This window comes from Brienomyrus brachyistius, chromosome 10 (genome assembly GCF_023856365.1).
Source record: "Brienomyrus brachyistius isolate T26 chromosome 10, BBRACH_0.4, whole genome shotgun sequence".
NCBI lineage: Eukaryota > Metazoa > Chordata > Actinopteri > Osteoglossiformes > Mormyridae > Brienomyrus > Brienomyrus brachyistius.
The window spans coordinates 1,817,358-1,843,076 of NC_064542.1; the positions used below are offsets into that span (position 1 = coordinate 1,817,358).

The 25,719-nt window shown below is 42.1% G+C and overlaps 2 protein-coding genes across 12 annotated transcripts in view; one reads left to right on the forward strand and one right to left on the reverse strand.

Moving 5' to 3' along the window:
- Positions 1-227: 227 nt before the first annotated feature.
- LOC125750256 (insulinoma-associated protein 1a-like) lies at positions 228-2,145 on the reverse strand. Its single transcript, XM_049027755.1, has one exon. It carries the CDS (start codon positions 1,900-1,902, stop codon positions 616-618), a length of 1,287 nt encoding a protein of 428 aa, XP_048883712.1. The 5' UTR covers positions 1,903-2,145; the 3' UTR covers positions 228-615.
- A 7,990-nt stretch (positions 2,146-10,135) lies between these two features.
- Positions 10,136-25,719, forward strand: part of LOC125750255 (signal-induced proliferation-associated 1-like protein 3) — a 39,780-nt gene continuing 24,196 nt past the window's right edge. For 10 of the 11 annotated variants that reach the window (XM_049027741.1, XM_049027747.1, XM_049027749.1 and 7 more), the window contains exon 1: positions 10,136-10,481. The gene's annotated coding sequence lies outside the window, so the exon portion shown is untranslated. Of the gene's footprint in view, positions 10,482-10,562; positions 10,863-25,719 lie in introns of those variants that run through there. The other variant, XM_049027742.1, reaches the window with a different exon arrangement.

Sequence of the window (25,719 nt, forward strand, 5' to 3'; positions counted from 1 at the left end):
AAGTTTCTAATCCAGATATCTAGATAAGTATCTGGTGTATATATTGCAATTTCTGCTCTTATTTAAAAGTTATACAAACGCTTATGTAAAAGTGGGAAAAATGGAATATTGTGGTAAATGGGTAACACGAGGCAAACGAATAAAGACATATAGACGCATCAAACCATTTAATAAATGTAATCACGGAGAACAAGGAGTTATTTGTATTTTTATTGCTTAAATATAAGAACATACCAACATATAAAAATACAAAATGCGTTTTGGTCAATTTTGGGTTTAAAATACTCAGGAATTTTCACAATGATGTTTTATTGTAAGGCAAATACCTAATAAACGCATCCCAGTAATAACATAAAAGCAGCAAATTTTCTGTATGAAAGGCCATAAATAAATAAATAGACTTTAATATGAATAAACGTCGAGAAAAAACGCACATATAAAAAGCTAATTGGCTATACAGATTGCGCTGCTGACTCTTAATCCTTGAGGTCGTCGCCAGGTTTTTGCACAACGCATTAGAAATAGGCAACATGCACACATGCAAGATGATGGTCAAAACTGGCAAAGTGTTTTTTTTTTGTATTTTTTTTTGGTTAGCTTCCATATCCAAGTTTGTCAACCCGTTTGAGACAATAAAATAACATGTCTGGTTTCTGCTGGGTGACATTTATTGATGTGCCTTGTGAGCCCTGGAGAGGAGAAGAAGTTCTCACCGCAGAATCTGCATGGGTACACCTTGCCGGCTGCAGATCCCGTTCCCTGCGCGTCTTTCCCGAGGTAGAGAGATCTAAGCTCGCCGGAGCAATTCTGTTGTGGGTTTGATTTTACTTTTTCTTCTATAGGCTGTGCGCTCTCCGAAGCCGTGGCCTGCCTGTTGTGTAGAGCGAGATGTTTTCTTAGATAAGCTTGTCTCCTGAATTTCTTGCAACATAGAGAGCAACTGAAGGCCAGATCTTCTTCGGATCCAGAGTCAGAAACCTGCGGAGATGGTGTGCGTCCATCTCGAATCTTAATGGTTTGGTCCTGTACGACAGAAGTCAAATTAGACTCCATCTCCTCGCTTTCTGCGGAACTGCCCTCCGGCTGGGTCTTTGGCTTGTGCCACCTTCTGTGGGAGGCTAAATTGGCGGGGCAGCTGAAGACTTTGTCGCATTCAGTGCAGCGATAGTCGACGCGGACGATGCGGGAACACCTGTGCTGCGCTAGGGTTAGTGGATCCGCGTATCTCTCCTTGCAAAGTTGACAAATGAACTCACCTAGCGGGCTGTTGGACCGCGGTTTTGCGTCTTCCTCCGGCATTTCCTTGATCTTCAAACCAAGAACTGGCGACGTTGTAACTTCATCCCGGTAACTTAGTTTTTTATCTCCATGAGCTGAACTCCAGGACTTCTGCTTTTTGGCATGTGTCTGCTTGGCTTTGGCATTTGTGGGGGCGGGTCGCTTGACGGCGGTGGACTCCGGCTCTTTGCACGCGTTACCCAGTTTCGTTGTCATCTCAGCCAAAGAAGGAGGGAACGCCACACCTGTGCCGCTGATGGCAAAGTTTTGCTCAGGAAAAGACTCGGCTTGAACGGGAGAGCTGGAGTTCAGTTTGCGATCTAAGTATTCGGCCGATGTATTCTGCTGGGGGTACGCCGCACTGACTGGCCGGTTTGGACTGAGAGTCGGGGGACATTGAGCTTCAGGCATCCCGCCTAAATTTACCCGACTCTGTATGCTCCAGACCTGATTGCAGTCCGTGGGCAAAGTCGCAGTCCTGATATGCTTTCTGTCGATGTAGCACGGCATGCCTGAAGCGTAGACTGCTGTTAAGAAACCCTGAGCTGGCACACACTCCTCACGCACCCTGTAGGAGACTGCGCCAGGCTTCTTGGTGCGCTTTACCAAAAAACCCCGTGGCATCGCGACTTCGGTATTCCAAATTGAGATACCTGCAGAGAACCGTCAAGATTGCGTCTACAAAAAAATGTAAAGACTAACTGCCAGTGAAAAGAAACGAGAGCTTTTCGGCTGAGCGGTCCCGCGTTGTGACACTGACTTCTCTCCTTACCTCGTCTTTTTAAAGGCACTGAGCTCCCATTGTGCGCCCGAGGGAACGCAGATGGTTGCAGCCTAAGCGCCAATAGTGGCGGGCCGGCAACTTGATCCACTCCGAGTCTCGGGGGAGCGGAGCGGCAGATGTCAACCCCCCTCGTCACACCCCCACTCCCTGACGCGTGGTCCCTTATAATTATGTAGATTGGGCCATGCCACACGCCAAGCTTCTCTAGCTTTTGTTCGCCCGCTCTCCTCCGGGACTCCATTCAACAAACACGTGCCCTACCTTTGTCTTCATTCAACAGGGCAACAGAATGGAAAAAGGGGGGGGGGGGTTATGTCTGTGAAGGGGGTAGGGTGGCTAGGTAGTAGAGGTAGTGCAGAGGGTGCGTATATCTAGGTTAAGTTAAATAAAAAGGATGTAAAAATTTGCAAATGGTTTTTGAAGCAGTAAAAACGTTAAAACGAGCTCAATCAGAATCTCACAGTGATGCACCCACCCCCTTCTGCATACATCCACCTGAACGTCTGATTCTAAGAATAGGAAGTCTGCCCCGCTATTGTCAACGAAATTAACCCTTTTCACAGCACGACTCCTAAAAATCCCACCCACACCCCCTCAAAAGAAAAATGGGAGGAATACATTTCGATCAGCATCAGGGACTTCCAGAATGCGATGTGCGTCCTACAAATGCTCTTAGACCGCAAACAAAAGATGTTAAAAAAATCTATGAACATATAGTGTTCGCGTGCCCTCTGCGGCGCGCATATGGGTATGAGGCTTAACGGATTCTTGTTATTAATTCACTGTTTTGTTTTTGACGTGGTATTTTTTTTAAACAAAGCGTTCCATTTGATAATAAAACTGACATGGTCTATTGTATTAAAACATTTACTGTTTCAAGGCATAATCATAGTATTATTATTAAATGTACTTTTCTGCTATGCATAGGCTACATTTTAAATATTTAAAATGCTGTTCATTTTTTATGAAATGCGATTTTAAAGTTTTATGTCGTCCTGTAGATAAATCAAGATGTTCAAAACGTGTAGGCCTATAGATAGATAGATAGATAGATAGATAGATAGATAGATAGATAGATAGATAAACATACCTGATTACACTTAACGACTGATACAAGTGACAACTAATAATCCTAAATGCTAAAATGTGATTTAGAGAATACGGCAAGTCTGAGTATTAAGGCAATTTCATCAAAATAAACAATGAATATATTAATATACTCAAATTACATATGTACATTGTAGCGACAGTCAGCTTCATAGCTACTGAATCAAAACTTATAAAAAGTAAATGCTTAAAGGAAAACATGTTTGGATGAAAAGCAGACCAATAATGAATCCATATTTCAGAAAACCGTTAAATTGCAGGTACAGTGTTTAGCACAGAATGTAGTACACTTCTGGAAAAATAACTACAGTTTCAGTTTACGCTGAACTCGCCAATTATTAATTCTCCAAACCACGAATACCAGGCGTCGTGTGGTGTTCTTTTGCTATCTCAGGGGAATGGAGACTGTTATTGCCTTTCCCCCGGTTAGGTTAAGAGGATCGGGGAGCCTGGTTTGTGTGCTGGGGATGCGTCTTTCTCTCCTTTCTTTTCATTCAATGTCGGAATTGTAAGTCTGAAAGTGTGCCTTGCAGCACAGCCACGCGCCCGATCTGACCTCATGACCGGTATTTGCATAAAGCTGGAAAATCAAATTAAGCCTTTTCTAGGGTCCTGTCCGATTTAACCCATTACTTTCGGACAGACACAAACGGTGTAACTTTATAACGCTGAACTGCACATTTCTTCAAAATATGTACCATGGTAGAAAACACATATAGATTTGACGATATTTGACGTATTTGACGATAGTTGGTTACACGCAAGCCATCGATTGATACTTATGATTTATGCAACTGCATTCCATTTATTACGCATTTACGAAATTGCCTGTGTAATATAAAGACGTGCTTCACAGGCAAATTCTAACTACTAACAAACATTCCCTGCATATATATAATGCGTGATCATCGTGTTTTTACTCTGTGATGTTTGTAAGTTTGTAAGTGTGTATGGCGAGTATATTGAAAATAGGACACCTGGCAAAACGGGAGTTAAACTTTGCAGTTAATATATTTCTTTAGTAATATTTTATTTTCTCTTCTAAATAGTGTTCAAGGGGCATACATGTATTTAGAATGACATCTAGCTGGGATTCATGGCATTGAGATGAATTTTCCAGAAAGCAAATTTTCAGAAAGTGTCATATTTTAACAATACGAACCCTACAAAAGGCCTCTCATCGGTTGGACTTGGTGACATCCCTTCATACTCCACTGTCAGACGAAATATATTATGTCAAGTACAAGAACATGCATATGTGTAAAACGTCTGGACGCTTTTCAAACAACTACAATATAGCGGCATAGCGGCGCAATGATGCTCCGTGTACTCGATCGTTGTCGATTTCGATTTTCCCTCCATTATTTAGGCCTATATATCGTACATTTTATTGATCAATCACCAACATTTACTATCGAATTCGACAGGGAGAAAATGGCCTTTTGTTAAATAGCAATCAAATGGTAAAATTTCACAGGTCCTTGATGCATACAAAGCCCCACGGAAGAAAAAAAAACGTATGCTAATTTCACAAATCATGAGACTAACTGATTTTGCATGAAACAATATTTACGTAAGCCTGTATTTAACCTAATGCTGAACCTGAACTGCTAAATATCCCAGGGTACTCACATTTTGTGTGTGCAAACTTACTTTCAGATTATTTTCCCGTCAATTTTGTATTTGTAAATAATGAAAAAGTAGCGTACACATAAATGAATTTAAACATTCGGCGGACTAACTCACAAACTATCCTGCTAATACAACAGCCTACATTTTGTTCTACTAGATGTTAGCTTACATAAAGTTAGGAAGAGAGTAAAGTTTAAGCGTTTGACGCAAATAGGCTATCTAACAATTGGAGACATATGCATCCACTGTCGGAATGCGCGACAGTAGCTATGTGCGTGACGGTGGGCGACTCGCTATTCTGACCGCTGCGAGATGGAAACAGTATGTCTGTGTATTATATTTCACTAGCATATGCCTTTCAGTTTTTTAACTTCCATAAATTGCTTTTAATTTTGGCAGCTAGCCTGTATATTAAAAAGTGGTCGGTATACGGAATAGATGAAATGCATATGTTCTATGTAATAAATACAATACAATACAATGATATTTTAAAAATGCATTTACAATTAATAGTTCAACTCGATTATTGGGCCGTCCTATCAACTTCACTGACTTTATTGCTTCCTTTCTTCTTTTGTCTTATCTCTACTGACAATAAAATTTTAATCTTTCTTCAACCCCCCCCCCCCCCCTTTGTTTTGGTGGCCCTAATCCAAAAGGAACGTATGTTGTAATTCCTGTTGCTACGGCTAGAGAGGATCTCTGCCCGGTAGGCCGGGTCGGCGTAGGTGATTGGACGCGGCCGCTCGCCGGCCATGTGCTGGTGCTGGGCGGCCAACGAGCCGCGGCCTGCACCGCCCGAGGCGCCATTTGCATACAGCTGCACTCGCCTCGCAGGCTGCCGCTTCCAAGTCAAAAGAAAAGAAAAGCACTTACAGCTAGCATCCGTGACCCACCCTCCCCTCCTTTTTTCTTTCTTTCTTTTTTTTTAACTATACTCAGTCAAATTAAATAAAGTATAGAGGGGGTGTATTCTAGAGCCGCAAATTAAGATCAATTAGGGAGAGGTGACAGTGATAACGTGCAAGTACCTTGGACCGGCTGGTATGGAATTCATCCAGATTCCTTCGTTGCAGGGGGAGACGAATGACCATCTCACGTCTCTGGCAGGGAGATAAGATCACAGACAATAGACTGTAGTCCTTTGTGTTAGCCTGCTTACCATGGGCACACAAGGCAGGAGAGATCGGCGTGATTGGCTCAAGCAACACAAAACCGAAGGAAATCACTATATAACACATTTAGTTATGATAACACAACGTTCTGCAATATAAATAAATCTAATGATTTATAAATGTGTGCATCATTACTGTATATCATGTTTAACACGAAATAAAAATAATTTGAAGCATTAAAGCATTGAAGCATTAAACTGATTTTTTAAGTATCAAGTATAAGGTGTTGCTTTACGTGTCTGCACTGAGTTACACCGAAGCACCAGAAGCAATTATGTTTACATTACACTTTACTTTATTGGCTATTTTATAATTCCAATGTGAAATGTGGGCTTTACAACGGCAGTTTCTCTCTTTTTCTTGTTATATACAATATTAACCAAGTGTCCAGTTTTATTGATCTATACTGTATATGATAAATAACATTTATCCTAATAAAATTCTTTTAATAGTCTAATAAAGTTATAAATATTTTTCCAGACATCCCAGATCGATGAGTCTCAATCTCCCCTAAGAAAATGAACCGTGTCCAAACCGTGAAATCCGTAAAATTTACATGCATACATAGAATGCAGTTTACTTAAGCTTGTCAGGTAAAGCTTTCATGATATTGCCTACTAAAATTTCCAGAGAAAATTTCAATTCTTTCAAATATTAACCTAAACATTTAAAAATCTTTTTGCAGTCAATTCTCCGAAGTCGGGTGCTGATTTAAGAGGGTGTTACATGCTATAACATTAAACGCCTATTACAATTAACGTCATGGAGCACTGCAGTATGAACAGGACATCAATCCATCGAAGCTAACATCTATTGACGGAATTATAATGTCGCATTACACCTCTGGAAAGAGTAGAGAACGAGGAAACAGAAGAAGCCCTGCAGAAATATAAGGAGAATAGGTGAAATCTCCCTTGATTTACTGAGGATGAATTTGAACTTGTCAGTATAGCTGAGAAATATAATTATAATGGACGCCAGGTGTCGCTGTCCGATTCTAGATGACATCTTATAACTGCAATCCACCTTCCGATTAGTGTAATTGAGGCAGTTTACAAGCAATATTGATATTTTCGTTACATATATAGTTACAGAACCACGAGGTTCTGAACAGTTATACTTAAGAACAGTTTCTTTAAAATGAAGGCTTCGTTGAACTCACTTCCCGCGCATTATGCCGTATTTTAACGTGAAGCGCCGCTAACCTAATATAAGTTTAGTGAAAATTATCTATCAGGTCTCTACGTACCTCTTAAGTACATATAAATACGAACAGTTATTTTCAAACAATATAACTGTTTGAGTGGGCCTTATCTCATCTAGTCTAGGCATGCAAATTTCTCCTCAATAGTGGTCTATTGACCGCGAACTGCCCCCCTTACGGTAATATCTTTTACTTGCGTTATGTACCAGTAACTGTTCCTAAATTGTCGTTCGCTTAGCGCCGCGTTTACTTTGTAAGCTAAAATATGGACGTTAATAGTCAACGTTTATTATACGTCGTTTTTTGGGTTATCATGGGCATACCGCACGGCCCGACATATGGCCCGGACCGACTTTAGTAATTAGGAGAGGGGCAAGGTCCCACCTCCAGATGCTCATTATCCTGAGACAGTTTGAGGGGTAAATGAGTTTTCCTCGTACAACAATACCCCGCTGTGACCCCCTCTTAGCCCCTTTCTGCTTTTCTCTGATCTGCTGCCTCGTATAATTTGATCCATTACACCGTGTGACCGAACCAGACAAAAACCAACGTTGTGTCATTGCATTTATTTTAATATTAGGACGTTAATTCTAATAAGATTTCAATCTGTATAAGTAGCGGCACATTATTTATAATAAATGTATCACTGACAAATAATATCAATTAATCAGGCTTTACACGACTTGTTTATCTGTGTGACTAAACACGAAAACATCTGTAAACGGTCTCGTGATTTACGAGGTGACTGTCTAACGTAAAGTAAAGGTTGGTTCCCTGATTATGTACTATACTGTTGCATCCTTGTGGATAAAGAAAATGAATAGTCCACAAGGGCTTATATTTGGGTATGGCCATGCCCCTTACCAACATTGTGGGAGTACTCTGTGTGTTTAGGGGAGCAAAGGGCCTTGGGGTTAATTTGGTCCCTATCAATGCTGAAACCAAATCTATCTGCCTAGTTTGAGGTAGCCTGTAAATTTCTCTCTAGCCTCTGTGTTCATTAAGCATGTTAAAAGCACGAGATCTTTCCTCACTGGATGGGTTGCTATTCTGACCCAGGTAATCAGAAAAATAACCTTGGAGATCAGGATGGCACATTAAAGAGTTAAACATGCTCCCATCTTTGGTGCATTGTGATGCTGCTTAGCTATTGACCCCCTTCCCTCTCAGCAGTTGTCCGTGAAGGGACTACATGCAATCTCATTGTACTACCACTTTCCCAGGTTATAGTCGCTCTTATCCTAGCTCCACTGCGGGTGTGGAGTTTGCATGTTCTCCCTGTGAGGTATCTGGCTTTCTCCCACAGTCCAAACACATGCAGTAAGACTGACATCTTTAACCCTGGGGGGCCTCTGCGCCACTGACCAGGAGAGCTGATTAGAAGATGGATGGTCGGTCTTCATGGATCACACTGTGTCAAATATGTCATGGAAGTGTACAGACCCCTTTCAACGCTGATGAAGGTTCTGTGTATTTGTGCAACAGCTCTCAACAAATTGGGATATATTTTTATTTGCATTAAGTATGCATGACTAACAAGGGCTTATTCGTCTAGTATTTATAAGCATTCATTTCCTAAAACCAAGAACTTGCTTGTATCTGAAGTACATGAAGTTTTTTTAAATCCATCTTTTTACTATTTTTTTGACCATTTTCCATGTTTTCAGACTATCAAATAAATACTTCAAGTATGTTCTTTAAGATGGTATCCTATGACATTCTATCTAATAAAGTGCCATGTCATACGTTTGCTGTCACATTGGTGTCATCGTTTGCAGCGAGAAGTTGTAGAACCCAAACCAGACCCTTAAATGTGAAAAACACAAAAAAGAATTGACACTAACTTGTTAAAAGTCAGCATTAAAAGCTCATTAGTCCATTGGAAAGGTGAATGGGTAATAACTCCAATTACAGCATGGTTTCTGTTGTGAAGGTTTTATGAATAAGATTTCCTTAGTATGATTCCTCTAACCCAGGGGAAGGGAACCTGATCCATGGAGAGCCGGTGCGGGTTTTTGGGATGGCCTCTCAGTCAGCCAATAATAAAGCAGCGATTCTCAACTCCAGTCCTTGGAATCCACTGTTATTGGCTGATTGAGAGGCCGTCCCAAAAACCCGCACCGGCTCTCCATGGATCAGGTTCCCTACCCCTGCTCTAACCTGTGCACTTTTTACAGGAGCTGGACAGAACTGAAAACGGGAACAACATGAAAGCCATGTCAGCTCAACTCCGAAGTCAAGCAGCACCATCTCTGGTAATAACCTCGTTTACTTCAGTAAAATCTTACAGACAATCTTTTCTCTTCTAGTCAGTGGTTCTGGTATCTTTTCCGTGTCCACCTTCTGACGGCAGGCACCATGTACTTGGGACAAAACCCATGGCTGAATCAGATGAACTAAGACGACAAGTTAATTTGCTTAATTTGTCGCATGCGATGTCATTCACAAATGTCAATTTTCAGAATCTGAGTAGGAATTTTGAGTTAATGATGTCCAAAAAAACAGTGATTTTTAGATCATTTTAGTCACCGCCGGATTTATTGAGTTGGGTTGTTCTGTATGTTAGGTATTTTATGTTTTTTTTTGATGACATCTGTGTGTTAGAGTTGATATAAACAATATTCCTGTAGTAACAAGCACACAGTGAGAGTTGGGTGGAATATGCACCCACACTCCTGATATTAGAACAATGCACAGAAACCTCATTATCGTTAAATGTTTGGTAAACACAGATGACTGGAGAGGATCTTTATACAAAAAAAAACACAATGCACAAGTGTACCGATGGTTTAATTTAGCTTTCCCAACCATCAGCCTAAAAACAAATCAGCTTTACAGAAGAAGAGAAGGAAAGACAGAGAGAGAGAGACAGAGAGAGAGAGAGGACATCCTGTTGGTTGGCGTCTCTGACTTATCTGGCAAAAAGAGGAGGGGGGGAGGGTGACCAGAGAGGTAGTGTGTGAAGGGAGGAGGAGAGGGCTGGGTCTCGCCGTGATGTGAATGAAACTGAATCTGCAAAAGGGAACGAGTGAACAGAGGGAGGAGAGCAAAGAAGTCGACCTGCATACGAGCAAAAACAAGCCACCCTGAGCTCGGAGCAGTCTGCATGAGAACGAGAAGAAAGATTAAGCGAAGAATGATAATGATCTTTTAAGAGAGGGAGTGAGAGAGAGATACAGAGCAGCCAGGGAAAGAGAGAGAGAAAGAGAGACAAGGCAGAGAACAGTTAGTTGGGGTGAAAAAAAAGAAGAGAGAAATGAACGATGACATGACAGCGGAAGGAAGAGGATAAAAGACCGAGGTAAGGATTGTCTTTCGAATCGCACAGATTAGCAGGGATTTACAGCCCTTCATCCAGTCCTTATGTTAAGACTACGACCCAGTTGGGCAGCTTCTCTGGGAATTCTGCACATCTGTTTGGTTGTAGCAAGACATTTTTCAAAAAGTTATCACACAGGTGAAGTAGTAGCAGTGGCGCGAAAAGGGAAATGCTTGGCAAAAGAGAGGAAATGATGTTTGAGGTGCCCCCCCCACCCCCCAGCAGCACACTTGCTCACTGCTATTGCAAGACGATCAAGACGTTTAGTCATTACGGATGGTGCCCGCAGCCCCTGGCCGTGGGGTGTGGAGATGAGAGCTGAACAGGCAGACAGAGTGAGAAACGCACACACAGAATCTGGTGGTAAGACGAGTGAAACCTGTGTTCCTGTGCAGGAATAAAAAAAACAGCCTTAACATTTAGGTTCAAGTTTAAAGTGCTGAACCAGGAAATGACTGAAATGTGCAGAGGAAAAGAAGACAAGTTTGTTTTTTTCACTTGGTTGTTTGAGAAAAATTTTGGTATATTTAGTAGAGGAAGAGCTGGGGAGTATTTGTAAGGATTTTCTACAGTTGAGGCAAAAGCAGAGCTTGATATAAAAAATGGGGATGCTGTAGGAGAGCTGGGGAACAGGTTGTGTGAGCCAAAGCTGTTTAAATACAGTGAGTAAACCATTAGTAGACTGTACTCAAGGCATTTTTTGGTGATAGAAAGGAAACTGGAGTATCGAGGCTGGCAGCTTTGCAGTCAGCACCTGACATCTCACAAAGTTTTACCATTTTAATAACTATATCTTTATTAACTTTTAATATACTGACATTTTGCTCAGTAAATGAAACACATTTGTTTCCTTATGAGCTAAATATTGAATTTATCCAGTGTGTGGCTGGTGTGTATGGAGATGTTTTATCTGTGAGCTCTATTTACAGATACATTCTGCATGTTATGTTTCAGTGGGTGCTCTGCACAATAATGTTTCTGTATAATGCCTGTATGTTATATTTTGAGGTATTTCGGGTCTTATAGAGGGCATGTTTGTGGATGACTAGTTTCGCTGGAGTATTAACCCGTACAGGCCCATTTTAATGTAGAGTAAGAATTTTGTGAAGGTTGAAAAGTAATGCAAGGTTGAAAGAAAAGGTAAATTCCAAACAGCTCACAAGCATTCCTTGTTTGTAGCTTCAATGCTAAGCAGTTCGACCAAAAAAGGATGCAAACTGGGTTAGGGAATTGGCCATCTACTATAAGGAAGAGGTGCACACTTCAGGGTATGTGTCGTCTAGTGCTTCTGGTACAAGTGGCATCATTCTGTTGGCAGGTGTTTCGCTGCCTTGCGTGCTGCATGGTGATCTGTTCTTCGGAAAGACAGCAGAGCACCCCAGGGGACTGAGATCAGAGGAGCGCATTTGTCATCTGATTTCTGCTAGATGGCATATTGTGACAAACCAGAAAATCTGCAGGAGTAAACTGGGAGAAAGTGCAACTAGAAAGATGCTTGCATTTCTTCCTACTTGCACTAATATTGCACCTGCCACGTCAAGAACTTCTGTGGGAGAGAAACATTCAAAATGTTTTTAGCTGTGGTCTTGCTCCTTATACAGCCCCTGCATTTCATTGTCCTCTTTTTTTATGCCTTAGTGTTAGTGACATGATAAAGCGAGGTATGGCCTGGGATGCGTGACATGGGAAAGCAGGGCAGAATGTAGGGGGATGGAGGCCTCGGGGTTAAAGTCGTTGTTGGGGGCTGATGTATAGCATAAAATGCTGCTGATGCAACCAGAAAACACTTAAAAATTGGGGCCCCCCCAACAACTTGGGCTACTACAGCCCAGGTTAGCCTGCCCATGTCTGACCATGTGGGAAAGGGAAGTTTGATTTGGAATGACTTCATTTTGTGAACGTCTGAGCAGTAAAGCAAGCCTGATGGTCACTGGGTTATCGGAGATGAGTATTTAGTGACAGCCCTTGTGGTCTGAGTGAGGTTACGGTGGTGAGGCACGGCCGTGTTTCGGTGCCTGTCACTGACACGCGATCTCTGACATTACGGGCGGTTTCTCCCGATGACACGAAAAGTAGTTCCAAGTGGGGAAGCAGTTTTTTGTATTCTTGGATGTTTTCCATCTGGTTTGCTAGCCTTTTAGAAATACCTTCTGACAATGAACTAAAAATCATCATTTTTTGTTCTTTTGTTTCACCTAAAGTGTTTTGTTTATTTGGTTTAAAAGGACCTTATCTTACCTCATTGCAATGGTCTTGTTGTTAATAACTGTCTTAAAATGTAACCAGTTAACATTTATGTAACGGTTAACAGTAGCATTACTGTCTTACATTGACATTACTGTCCAATATGGCTTTATCTCCTGAGGCCACCCACACCTTCTTAGCAAAGATAAAGAAGAAAATCCGTGAGCGCGGGGGCAGCAAATCTTAGTGTGTGTTCGCTCTACTGCCACTCCCCTACATAGTCCAATTGCAAAGCGTAAACTTTTACCAATATTGAATTACGTCAGTGTCATATATTTTGTTGCCCATTGTTTGAGGCAAATCAGGTTAAGCAGCAAGCCTGCATCACTGCAGAGTTCTGCAGCCGCAGTATCAAGCAAGGAAGCCACACTCCTATAGTCTGTGAATCGCAAGTTTGCAGACTCTGTGCATTTCACCATGCCTGCTTCTGCATACGGCAGCTTTCACCTTGGCATATGGGGGGGAGAGGGGGGGTCATGTCCATCATTGCTGAGGTAGAGGGGAGGTGGGAGAAAGCCTTGGGCAGCAAACGTAGGGGTTGTGTGTCTCGTGTGTTGGTCTTGGTTTAGGGCAGAGTCTAAAGATATTACAACAGCTGTGCATGTGATGTAGTCTGTATAATCTAAGTCGGTTGCTTTTGTTCCTGTTTTTTATGCTAATTAACTGAAAGCAATGAGTAGAATTTTTTTGTGACATTAGAAATGAGAGTAACACTTCCATGAAAAAAATAGCCCATCTTGCATTTGCCCTTTCGCAGAGTTGCAGAGCGACTTCCTCTGTTCCGAAAGACAATCACATTTTGTCTTTAACCAACTTACTGAAAGTGTTTAGACTTTGTGCATGCGTGTGTGTGTGTGTGTGTGTTTGTATACATATAAGTATATGCACATAAAGATTTATATTTGTGCATGGGGAAGCACCTGCCGTACTTCCCCTCCTTCAGCTTAGGCCTGACCGTTTGCCCCTTGGCCCCTGTCCTCTTCATGGTGTTGTAGACATTCTGCTCTGTCATCCTATGTTGCAATCCATCTCTGAACACTTCAGCTTGGGAAAATGAAAGAAGAGCCCATTTACACTGAAGACAGGCAACTGATTTCCCATAATGCACAAACCTTCTACCTCAGATTTTAGGGATTTAAAAAAATAAAAATAAAATTCTAATGAAAACAATTGTGTATGCCGTATTGGAGAAGTACTGAAAGGTTTTTGGAGAAGCTGGCAGCTGTGAATGCAGCTTCTGAATGGGGAATGGATTGGTACTTAAAACAGCTTCCAGAATCACTATGCAAATGGTACGTTAGATCAAAGGAAGAAAAAAAAAAGTTCTGCAAATGCTTGCATCTCTGGGTTTTAAGCCTGGTAGTATGTTATATCACTGCAGGAAAACCTTCTACATGAAAGAACACAGCAAAACACACTCAGGGCCTACAGGCAGCATGCTGGGATGCATCATAGACAGTGTGATGGATGGAACATTGTGTAGCATGGTGGACGGCGCGGTGGCTTTTATGCAAGGCAGCAGGGTGGATGGCATCGTGCACGGTGCCTTTCATGGTGACCAGTACGTGGATTATTTGGTAGATACTGGTTGGGTGGGTGGTTGGTTTGCCCTATAAAAGCAGACACACAGACATAAAAACAAGTGGGGGGTAAGAAATGAGGTCAGAAGAATGGGGCTGCTTGTAACTCTGGCTGATTTTCTGTTAATGCTTGTGAAGCTTCTTGTGTAGATATTTTCTGAAGTTTGCTGTCTAATGGTTTTATATTTAAAAAACGACTTTTCTCTCTGTATGCTTAAAAACAACAGTATGTGTATGGGCTCTGTATAGACAGCCTGCAATAATAATAATAATAATAATAATTGATACTTTATTGATCCGCGCAGGGAAATTTTTCCATCAGAGCAATTTTGGTGGTGAAGGGTAGCCACCCGTTGCAGCGCCCAGGGAGCTGGGGGTTAAGGGCTTTGGTCAAGGACCTGCAGACGTGCCAAGGCTGGGCTTGGACTGGCGACCTTCCGATCAAGTGGATGTACCGTTCAAGTTAGAATATAATTTTTAATACTTGTCAACAAATGAATTACTTGGGTGTTTTAGGACAGAAATCAATGAAAAGTCTGGAAGGTATCTCAGCTTCAGGGATATGGATTCAGAACCAAAATGTTGCAAACCTGGCAAATCCCGCCTGATGCACAGGTGAGACGAGGCACTTAAATTGAATCATCCCAGGAAAGATGGGGAAGAGGTGGTGAGTCACGTTGGACAAGTAACGCGTGACACAACATGAAAGAGTGTTTGCCTAGGCATGAATATTTAATGAGAAACAGTGCAGCAAGAGAACATTGCACAACACGACTGACGCTGGCAGCCGTGCTGCAGATGGTTGCCTGTGACCGCATCCTCTGTGAGATGACAGTCGATATCAGCCATGCTAGCAGCGCTGCTCCGCCGCAGGTGAAAGGACACCCATGGATGTCCTGCTGGGAGACACAAGGCAGGCTTGCACGTAACACTGTGGATGAGTTCAGTGAGTTCGCAGCTTAACCCAGACATGCTAAACTTTCACGCGACACCTAGCACTCTGCTTGCGTAGGTTGTGCATCTGTGTGCGTATGTGTCTGTGCTCTGACAGTGGTGCATTGTGCTCTTGGCTAGTTCCCCATCTGTTGTAACAGCTTCAGTACCTCACTTAAGGATGCGGCAATTAAAAAAAAAAATTAAAACCAGAAGAAGAAAAACAAATGAATTGTGAAATGAGAAGAACGCTCACAGGGAGCACGGAAGCCCTGTAGAAGCCATCTTTTTAAGCCTAAAATATAATTCAATTGTTATTACTGAATAGTCAGCAAGTTGATGAAAGAGTCGAGGAAAATACTCAGTGCCCTAAATGCTGTGTGTGGCTGTTGAGTGGTGCTGACGCTGATGAAGTTGACTTACGCAAAAACATGACAGCAGTAGGGCAGCTCTGGATCCCAGAACCGATGATCTGGTTTTATTGGCTCTACTCCCCAAGCCACAGAAATATTCCAGTCATCCTAAACCCATGCAATAAAAAGGAATGAAGATATAATCAATATTTGATAAAGCTATTACAGCTTGGCATAATGCCATATTACTTATTCATCGCAAAGGTTATTGATTGAAAAATTGAGCCAAATTAATGTCTATTTTTTATTCATGTAATCGGTGTAGTGGTTTAAAAGTATGTATCCATGTACATCTCTGTATATGGTAATGGTGGGATTGTTTTAAGGTTGTCTGAGCAATACCTGGTTCCCACGCAGGGCTCGGCCACCCAAGCGAGACACTCCCATTGATTGCTCTGGAATTGTGTCATTCATGTGTATTGGGACATCTATTTTTGAGGTTGTGAAAGTGAGAACTCCCAAGTCACATCCAGGCCGGAGTCAGCCACCGCTTCTCACGGGCGATTCAGGCGATTAGTTTATCCGCCGCTCAGGCCTTAAGTAAGACGTTCATGGGCATGGTTCTGCTTCCAAACCTGACCTTCATGAAGCTGACAGGAAGGGTGAGGCAGAGGCTGAGCCAGACCTCTCCTGTTTCTGCCTCCGTTCTCGCTGGGTGAATAACAAAGAGGCAGGTTTCCGGCTAGGAGCAAGTGGCGCTATCTCTGCCTGCTCCTATGATGGTAAGGGCTGTGACGGAGGGTCCAGGCCTGAGAGAGCGCTTGTTTCTCAGTGTCTCCTCAGAGCTCATTAATGAAGTCTAAAGCTGCATTTGGGCAGAGGCTGCCAAAGAGCTGCTTTTACTGAAGACTGGTGAATTCAGCTGGGCAGGTGGTACGTAGACTTTTTTTTCCCTTCTTTTTTTTTTAAACTTTGTGCCCATTGATCGGTGCCCCCCCCCCCGGCCAGCGGATGTCCTGACAGCTGCGTGCCTGAGCCCGAGCTGAGGCTGATGTCCGGGCCGTTGAGCATGAGTGGGCAGCCCGGGTAGAAGGGGATGGGCCAGTGGGCGGGATCTGCTGGGGCCGCCTCCATGGCCAGAATAATAGAGACAGTCATGGAGCGAAGGGCAATGTCTTGCTTTCACAGAGGGACAGCTGTTCTTATTGCCCAGGGTGGGCATCGTGCCACATGTCTGACAGGGGTCCACACACACACACAGATACAAAGAGCTTGCTGGCATGCATACACTCTCTCTCACAGAGCTCGCCCCCCCCACGCACACACAGGTGCATGCACACAGCAGACAATACAGCTGCTATAAATTCACACACTCGCAAAGCCCACACATACATGCAACAGACAATAACTACAGCGGCTATACACACACTCACAGTTCAACCCCCCCCCCACACACACATACACACATAGAGCCTCACACACACACAGAATCTAATTTAGTTGGCATGTATACAAATATTCAGAGGGCTCATGTGCATGTGTACACATACATTCACAACGCATCACACACGCAGCTAATAGTACAGGTGGCATGATCTCACACACTTGTATAGCAAACAATGGTCCCTTACACAGAACTTGCTGGAAAGTACTTTAAAATCTGTACTTCTACTGAAGCCCTCTTGTATGACAGTTTCTGGCCACATGCTGTGTTTTTCCACACTCTGAAAATACCCATCTTCATGAGAAATAACAGCGCTGTTGGGAATCCTCACATGCATGAATGAGCACAGCCAGTTGCGTGATCTGCTCACTAAAATAGGCTTGACGCACGGCTGACAGAGGTGTTACGTTGGCCACCTGCAGGGGGACCTTCAGAGGGAGTGCCACTGAATTTTGCTTTGGAAATCTCAGAACAGTGTGATTAATAGGGATGTGATCTCCCAGCAGTCTCACCTCCACAGTCCCTTTCCCACCATCCTTCAGATCTGTCTCCTCACACCATGCCTCTCACTCATCATTTCTGTGTGAATGGTTCCATATTTGGAGCCCATCCCTGAAAATCGAGGAATCGTAAGCACCCTGACTCACATCTTTAGTCAACTTTTTAATCTGGAAGGAAAACCCACACACTCTCAAAGCTAACAAAAAAAATTATTTGTCATTATTTATTTAAAAAAGGGGTTTATTCCAGTAGCTGCATTTATTCCAGGAATTTGCCAAGCATTTTGTTCCAAGCTAAGCTGCAGACAAGAGACCGAAACCCGCATCCTGTACTTCCAGTGGGTCTCTTGAAATGCTAGGAAACTGCAGTGGTTATTAAATTATTAACTTTCATTTTGCACATATCTTTACTTTGTTTTTATCCCCGAGTTAAAAGATGTGGTGCCTCATTTATCAGAGAATTGGCTTTGATTCTGAGGGCAAACGTGACCAACGCTTCCAAATGTCAGTGTAAACAATGAAAGTCGACCAGAGCGGAGGGCTCAGGCCGCAGCCTGTTTTCCCGTAACATCTCGTGCGACGTGCGAGGTGATGCTTCTCTGTAATGCAGTAATTTTTTATCAAGCGTGACATCTTACTTTCAGGCCTGGGGGAAGCCATGAGACCTTGGTTAGGCGTCTTCTGGCAGACGTCACATATACTGGAAATCTTGGTGCACAAACACACCTAAGAAAAGACACAAGGTAGTTTATTGGATTTGTTTCCATCAATGGAAAGTCTTGGTTAAATGCCAGCATAACTGTTCTTGTACTATATAAACATTAGACGGTGCCGTGCGGCTTTGTTTATAGATTTTCAGAAAGGTTTGTGTCATTTTCTCTCATACTCTGCATAGCTGAAGTGATTCATAGTACTTGTGCATGCATTATGCTTCCATAGACACACATGCACCAGTCCACTGACACTTTCAGTTACTCACTCCATCCGTCTCCACAGCGATGACACACAAGCCATCCTCTGCTATTATTATGCACCCTGTCCCAAAATGCAACCACGTCCGTGACCTCGTTTCACTTCCTGCTGCATTCACACCATCACCAAGTTGTCTTTCCCCAGACTGGTTTGCTTCTAGCTGCAGCACGTTAAGCTCTTTGCAAAGCCTTTTGTAAAGGGTAGTTTTTTGGGGTGCTTCCATTTCACTAGTGAAATAGAGAAGCTTCCAGAAGGAAAAAAAACATCATGTGTGCATCTGGCCTTGTTGTGGTTGGTTTTGGTGCTGTGTAATCTGGGTCAAAATTACCTGCGGTACAATAAAAAATTGTCTGAAACTCAAGCACAGCCCTAAGTATGAATAGTCGAATACACGGAAACACAACCAGAAAATGGCTGTTGAAACGGCTTCTGTGGTACATGCTGCATCTAAGGCACGGGGAGAGGAAGTGAGGTCTTCCTTGGGACCACAGACAGTGCTACAGAAGACAGTCAAGCGCACTTCCTCTTTCTGTGCAGCCCTTGCCAAAGCAGCCGACATGAACAGCACGTGACTCTCCGATTATACCGTTCTCACAGTCGCGTAAGCATACCCACGCAAGTATACACACAGCAGCATGCACTCATGGACACACACGTAGCGACGAAGTCCCTACCAACGGTTCCTTGCGACAGCGGGCACTTCTCAGATCTTTGGAGCCCTGACCATACATAGCATATGTGCGTGAGGAGGTACATGGGATTTGATCTCCTTTCATCGAATCTGAAACCTGGCTTAAAACACAAAACAGGAGCACTTCCTTCTCACTTTTAAGACCTGGTCTTTATAATCTTCGTAGAGATACTTCTCACACATCCCGTTTCTGCAGTGCTCGCCCTGTGTCATTTCATCTCCGCCATATTTCGAGCCTCATTAGGCGATGTGTGATGAATCAGCTTGCTCTCCATACGTCTCAATATCCTGGCAGTTAGACGCATGCAAAACCGTAAAGGCAAACGTCGGCAAAATCTATCATGAGCGTGTGCCAAAAGCCCAATGGCAAAGGCATGTTGTAGTCAGCAGAGCAATTCAGATGCACACAGTCAACTTTAATAGGGAGGCAGAAAGAGCGTTTTCCCCAGCACTAAATTCAGGGCTGTAAGGCATTTTTTATTTACCAGTTTATGGGATTTAACCAAAGCATGCAATTTGTATAGGAAATGTGTATGAAATATATAATTGCAACCCATCCTTCCCATACACACACATTCACAAACAGGCAGAGTTGGCATATTTACGCACTGTACTGTAGGCAGAACGTGCTTAAAAATGTATTTGCATTCATTGAATGAGGAGCTGTGTACTGTTACAGTATCATTACTGAATAAATAATCACAGACTATTCCCCATTCACAATCTCCACCATTCTTGTTAGTTTTTTTTTATTATTGTTTAGGAAATGTGTGGTGTATTGCTGTGGATAGATGGCTTTCCAGCCTCATAGAAATGGAAATTGGTTTCATAATGTCAAAATATGGTGGTGTTTTAGAGTATCAAGTTTCTAAATGAATGATTTTATTTTTTGATTTTTCATTTGGTCCTATGTTACCTTCTCTCCTTCACCATGTGCTAAAATAATTCAATCTTGGTTTGAGCACCAGCATAGCTAATGCATTTATCATGCATATATTGCAACTCATTTTTCAAAAAATCTATAATATGGGTGTGTTGGGTATTCAGATTGCAGGAGCACATTGATTCCGTCTCACGGAGTGACAGATACCTCTACACCACCCCGTATTGTAGGAGACTGACACCAGACAGTTGCCCTTTAAAGAAGGGTCTAGTATATTCAAAATATTCTCCCACTCCACTCTTACTGAGGAACAACCTTGCTTCTTTGAGTTTGGAGTGTAAAGCTAAGCATTCCCTAAGGAACAAATAATGCAGTAAGGCATCTGCTAACAACTTTACAAACGCGGAGATAAAATGCCTGGTTGTCACCGTCTGCATTCTGCGGAGCTGCAGAACAGGAAATATTTTTAACTGTTTATGTAGCATATTCGTTTTGGGTGGACTGTATGTTTTTGTATGCTAGGTGTTATATAAATCTGGTTCAGAAAGGATGGTCAGTTTGAAATACTTTATTATGAAACATTCGTGCAAAAAATGGTCACCAACAGAGAAATATTCAGTGACATCAATGTTGATGTAAGTTGTAAGTATAATAAATTAATGTTCAATTGTCAACCACAAAGACGTATAGATAAAATTCTGTGAACTACCTTGGTCAAGCAGATTATCTTTTTGGGTTATACCATGTTCCAACAGTAAGTCATTAGCATGTTCTACTGGCGTTTATGCTTGGAATTTGTTTTAATTCTTTGTGAAAAGCATGCAAGAAACAAAAGTGATGATATATCTAACCATAATGTGTTTTGTGGATATTGCTTATAACCAGAAACACTGGTGTTGAATTTGTGGTGTTCTGGGAAGGGAGGGAAACAACTGAAACATAGACATACAAAAATAAACGGGGCCACTGGCCATTCTGATAGCCCATAGTAGTCCCTTTCTAATCTTCAATTCATCTATATTCAAACTACTTACGGGGAGCCTAGACCCTATCCTAGCCAACATAAAACCCAAAGCAGAAGAAGACCCTGGACAGGATGCCAGTCTGTCACAGGGTTCACACCACAAACACACACACACAAAATTACAGGAGAATTTAGAGAAACCATTTCCTTTAATTGCATGTCTATATCCTGCAGGCTGGAAACCATAGTCTTTCTATTTTTGAAATCAACAAATGATGGTAACGATTTGACATAAAAATGCTATTAGCAATGATGTGTGATCAATGGAGGTCAACAGATAATGGGGTTGTGGTCTATTCACATTTCCATGTGTCTTGTTATAGATAATTCGAGACAGTTGATAGCTTTTACATTCCAGATATAAGATATGCAGTCATTTCTGTGAAGAACGTTCTTCATTTAAAAATGAGAAAAGACGTTTTGGATGGATATATTCAAATTTTAATGTTACTGTGCTCAAAAGGTGGAAAGTTTACATTCAGAGAGTACAAATCCAGACAAGAATCTTGTTTCAACCAATCACTTGAGTATAAAGAATCACATTCACCAAGTACTCAACTGGTTGGTTGAAACAAAATCTTGGTCTGGATTTGTACTCTCTGAACCTACTTTCTGAACTTGAAATTTCCACATCTGCTATGCTCTGAAACAGTACCAAATAACAATATACTCAACTAGTCACCTTTTTAACATGAAAAATATCTGTTGCAAAATCTTTTTCAAATTGATGAAAAACCTTTCATACTTAAGACTTAAACAGAGCACTCTGATTACACTTCTGCATTTTGATAACATCCCATTTAAAAATGGAGGAAAATCTTTAAAACAATACATGCTAGCAACATTTTTCAAACGGCTACAACGTGACATTTCATTGTTTTGCCTCAGTCAAACTTGCACGCTAAGTGGCACCGTGGGAATAGGATGACCTTGAGCAATAAGATGTTTTGGTGCAGGAAGTGGCAAGTGCTGGCATACCTCAAAGGCATTTCTGTTCATCTGCTTGGCCTCTGTAAGCAACACTGAGTCAGAAGACCTTCAAAGTAAAAAAACAAGGAAAACAAACAAATAATAAAAGAGCAAAGCACAGGAGTCCCAATCTTGTGGGCGCCACGATTGTGGGGCATGCAGGAGCTCCGCTGCAGCTCCTTGACGAGGAAGTGTGCATTGTTCTCTGTCTTTATCAAAGCTTCACCCCAAGGGCAGCATTTAGATGATTATTTTTCAAAACTAAGTACCTCACCATAGAGACCTGGGGCCTGTACTAAGAAGCGGGGTTACTGGCTTAGCGGGATAACTTGTCAGATTTAAGGTAGTCTGGGTAAAATGTAAGTGAACGAATATGAAGTCCATTTAAACGGTGGTACCTTAAATCCGACAAGTTACCCCAATAAGCCAGCAAACCCGCTTCGTAGTACAGGCCACTGGAGTTTAAAGACAAAACTAATATTAATACACTTCATTACATAGTCCCTTTATAAAACAATTAATTAGCTATAACTTAATATTTATGCTATTTTTACATGCTTAATATATTACTTGACCTTTTTTTGTGGAGATAGTCTGATACCTGAACACTTAGTATAGAGCAGGGGTCTCAAACTGCAGTCCTGGGGGGGCAGAGCCCTGTGTAGCTTAGTTCTTTTGCTGTTCCACCATAAATGATTCAGTTTAAGAGTAATGTGTTAATTGGCACAAGGAGCTGAATCAGGTGTGTTAAATGAGGGCGAACCAAAAACTGTGTAGGGCTCCAGCCCCCCAGGACTGGAGTTTGAGACCCCTGGTTTTCAGCTTATTTCAAAAATAGATATTATTGCCAGGAGTCCCTTTGGGATGGTAATGTGTTGTCATTTATAGAAAATCCATTTACACAGTGCCCCACTGGCATGCTGAGGCGGAAGTTAACACATGTTGGGGGGTGCGACAAATGATCGCAGTCATTTTTTGCATTCTGTAAATCAAAGTTAAGTCCTAAATTATCGGGGGGCATTGTTTTCTCAGTTTAATTTCAGAAGCTTATTGTATGTTTTTACTTCATTTTAATTTAGTTTATGGTATAAAGAGAAATCAAACTCAAGTTTGGCGAAGGACTTTACCGGCATCCCTTACAAAGCTAAATGATGGCTAAAGGCCATTCCATCAAATCCAGTCTGAACTTTCTACTAAAAGTTGTTGTATGTTAGGGGTCTTAGGGATATTGATATTTTGAAAAAGCTGATATCTTTGGAAGGATGAAGGGAAAGGTATCTTTCACATCTATCCATCTTCTAGCTGGTTATCCTGGATATGGTCACAGAAGGTCCTGGAGTCTGGCACAGGCTGGGGTATATACCCTGAATGGGATGCCAGTCCATCACAGGGTACAAGGCTGGGGTATATACCCTGAATGGGATGCCAGTCCATCACAGGGTACAAGTCTGGGTTATATACCCTGAATGGGATGCCAGTCCATCACAGGGTACAAGGCTGGGGTATATACCCTGAATGGGATGCCAGTCCATCACAGGGTACAAGGCTGGGGTATATACCCTGAATGGGATGCCAGTCCATCACAGGGTACAAGTCTGGGTTATATACCCTGAATGGGATGCCAGTCCATCACAGGGTACAAGGCTGGGGTATATAGCCTGAATGGGACGCCAGTCCATCACAGGGCACACACACACGCACACACAGACACACATGCATACACACACAGTGGGCTATTTAGAGACCAATTACACAAATTGCATGTTTTGGACTACTTGACAAACCTGTGCAGGAGAGAATGTTGTGCCAAAGAGAGTAACTCTCACTATTCTCTAATTTGTCTGAAATACCTCCTTGGACTTTCAGCCTGAGACATGCTGAGGTCACCTCATAACACAATACTTGTTGGCCACTTACTTGCAAGTATCTGTCTGCAGGTTACAAAACAGGGAAGGAACATGTAGGGTAAGCTGACCAATAAGGCTTGCTGACCAATCAGAATACACTGGATTCATTAGGGGTGGGACTTAAATCTCTAACAGAGCGTTTCAGACAGTTATTCTAGTAGAATCCTAGAATCTTGTATATCCCAAAAATAAAATTGTGAACATTGAAAATGAGCATATGTTCATATTAATGATTTGAATCTATCCAATTTCAGTAGACTGAGATGTTCACAGTTTTGCTATTATTATTTGCTTTTATATGTGTCCGTCATAACTACTGGTGGTCTTGTCAATGTGTTGTCTAGCTTTTACTCTTGCAAACAGTTCTCAGATCATGATTTTACTAAAGCTAAAGCTATTAGCTCTAAAGTGATTCAGCTATTTTGTGTATAACATTATATAACACAGTTAGAATCACAGCACCATTGAATATCTGAATTAATGGTATGGAAGTGATGGAGTGACTGTTCCCAGACGGCACGATGAAAAGTGCCATCCTTAGCAGAAGCACACTGACTTTGTGCAAACTTTGAAAGCAAACAAGAGGGCTTGGCGTAATGGTGTACAAATGTGTCAGGCACCCACCCCCCATGGCTCAACACTCAGCTTCTGCTACCTGGGTTCAGCTTGGTTTTGCTTCCTCTGTCTATCTGCTTGCCTCGTTAATCGGCTGGGACACACTGTTCTCCTTAAAGCATTTCCTGCCTGGTGATGCATCTTTCAACCTTACATCCGCACATGCCCGGCAAACACGCTCCCTTATTCCCCATGCTGCTCACACACCCACCATGTGTGACAGCAGGAACAGACCAGTCACCCTGTGTGGACTCTCTTTTTGAAGTACGCTTTATGATTCTGTTTGAATGTAAGTAACAATAGCGAAAGGTCACAAGGTCATCACGGATGACTAAGGTATCTTGGTGAGCAGTAACTGTTGACTGTGTACAACATCATGCACCTCATTATCTAGGTAATAATAATTTTAAAATTGTAATAATGTAATATATGATAAGGTAAAGTTCACAGACAATATAAGCCTCTCTTGATATCACGTAAGAGAGAAACACCTAATGAATTAAACTAATTAGAAACTTAAAATAAATAATGAAATTTTGCTATTGCATTAAGGTAGCATCCTTAAAGTCTGGCTCCCTCGTCTTCTGTCATCTCAGCCTCTCCATTTTCGAGACTCGCAAACAAACACACATGCCAGCATCAGAGAAGGGGAAAGCTGGATGAGGAAAGGAAGGAAAAGAGGAGTGACCCTGCAGGCTGGGGGTGTGGGGGAGGAGGGATATGACGGCCTGCATCCTCCAAGGCTGCAAGGTCAGGATGGGTCTGACATCACTTCCTGCAGCACAGGAACCAGTTGTTACCGGGGAGGCTATGAGTGGATAGCATAGACATTAGTAGAGCATACACAGAATACAGGATATTTGTTACCCTTAGAGCAGGCTGGTTGTTTTAATGGATGCATCTTTTAAAATACAATGACGCTGGCTATAAGCTTCTAGTAAGCCCCCATGACTATATAACACAAACAAAAGCACACAATCTTTTTTTAAGTCTAAATCAGTTCAATTAATGCATTTTTTGGATTACATACTTTTTTGATGATTTTGAGTCAACTGCTACTTGTCAGCATATCTCGATATATAACTTGTGGGAGTTTTACTAACAG

Bases quoted from the DNA above. Each gene is read 5' to 3' on its own strand.
- LOC125750256 (XM_049027755.1), bottom strand. From the start codon at position 1,902: ATGCCACGGGGTTTTTTGGTAAAGCGCACCAAGAAGCCTGGCGCAGTC.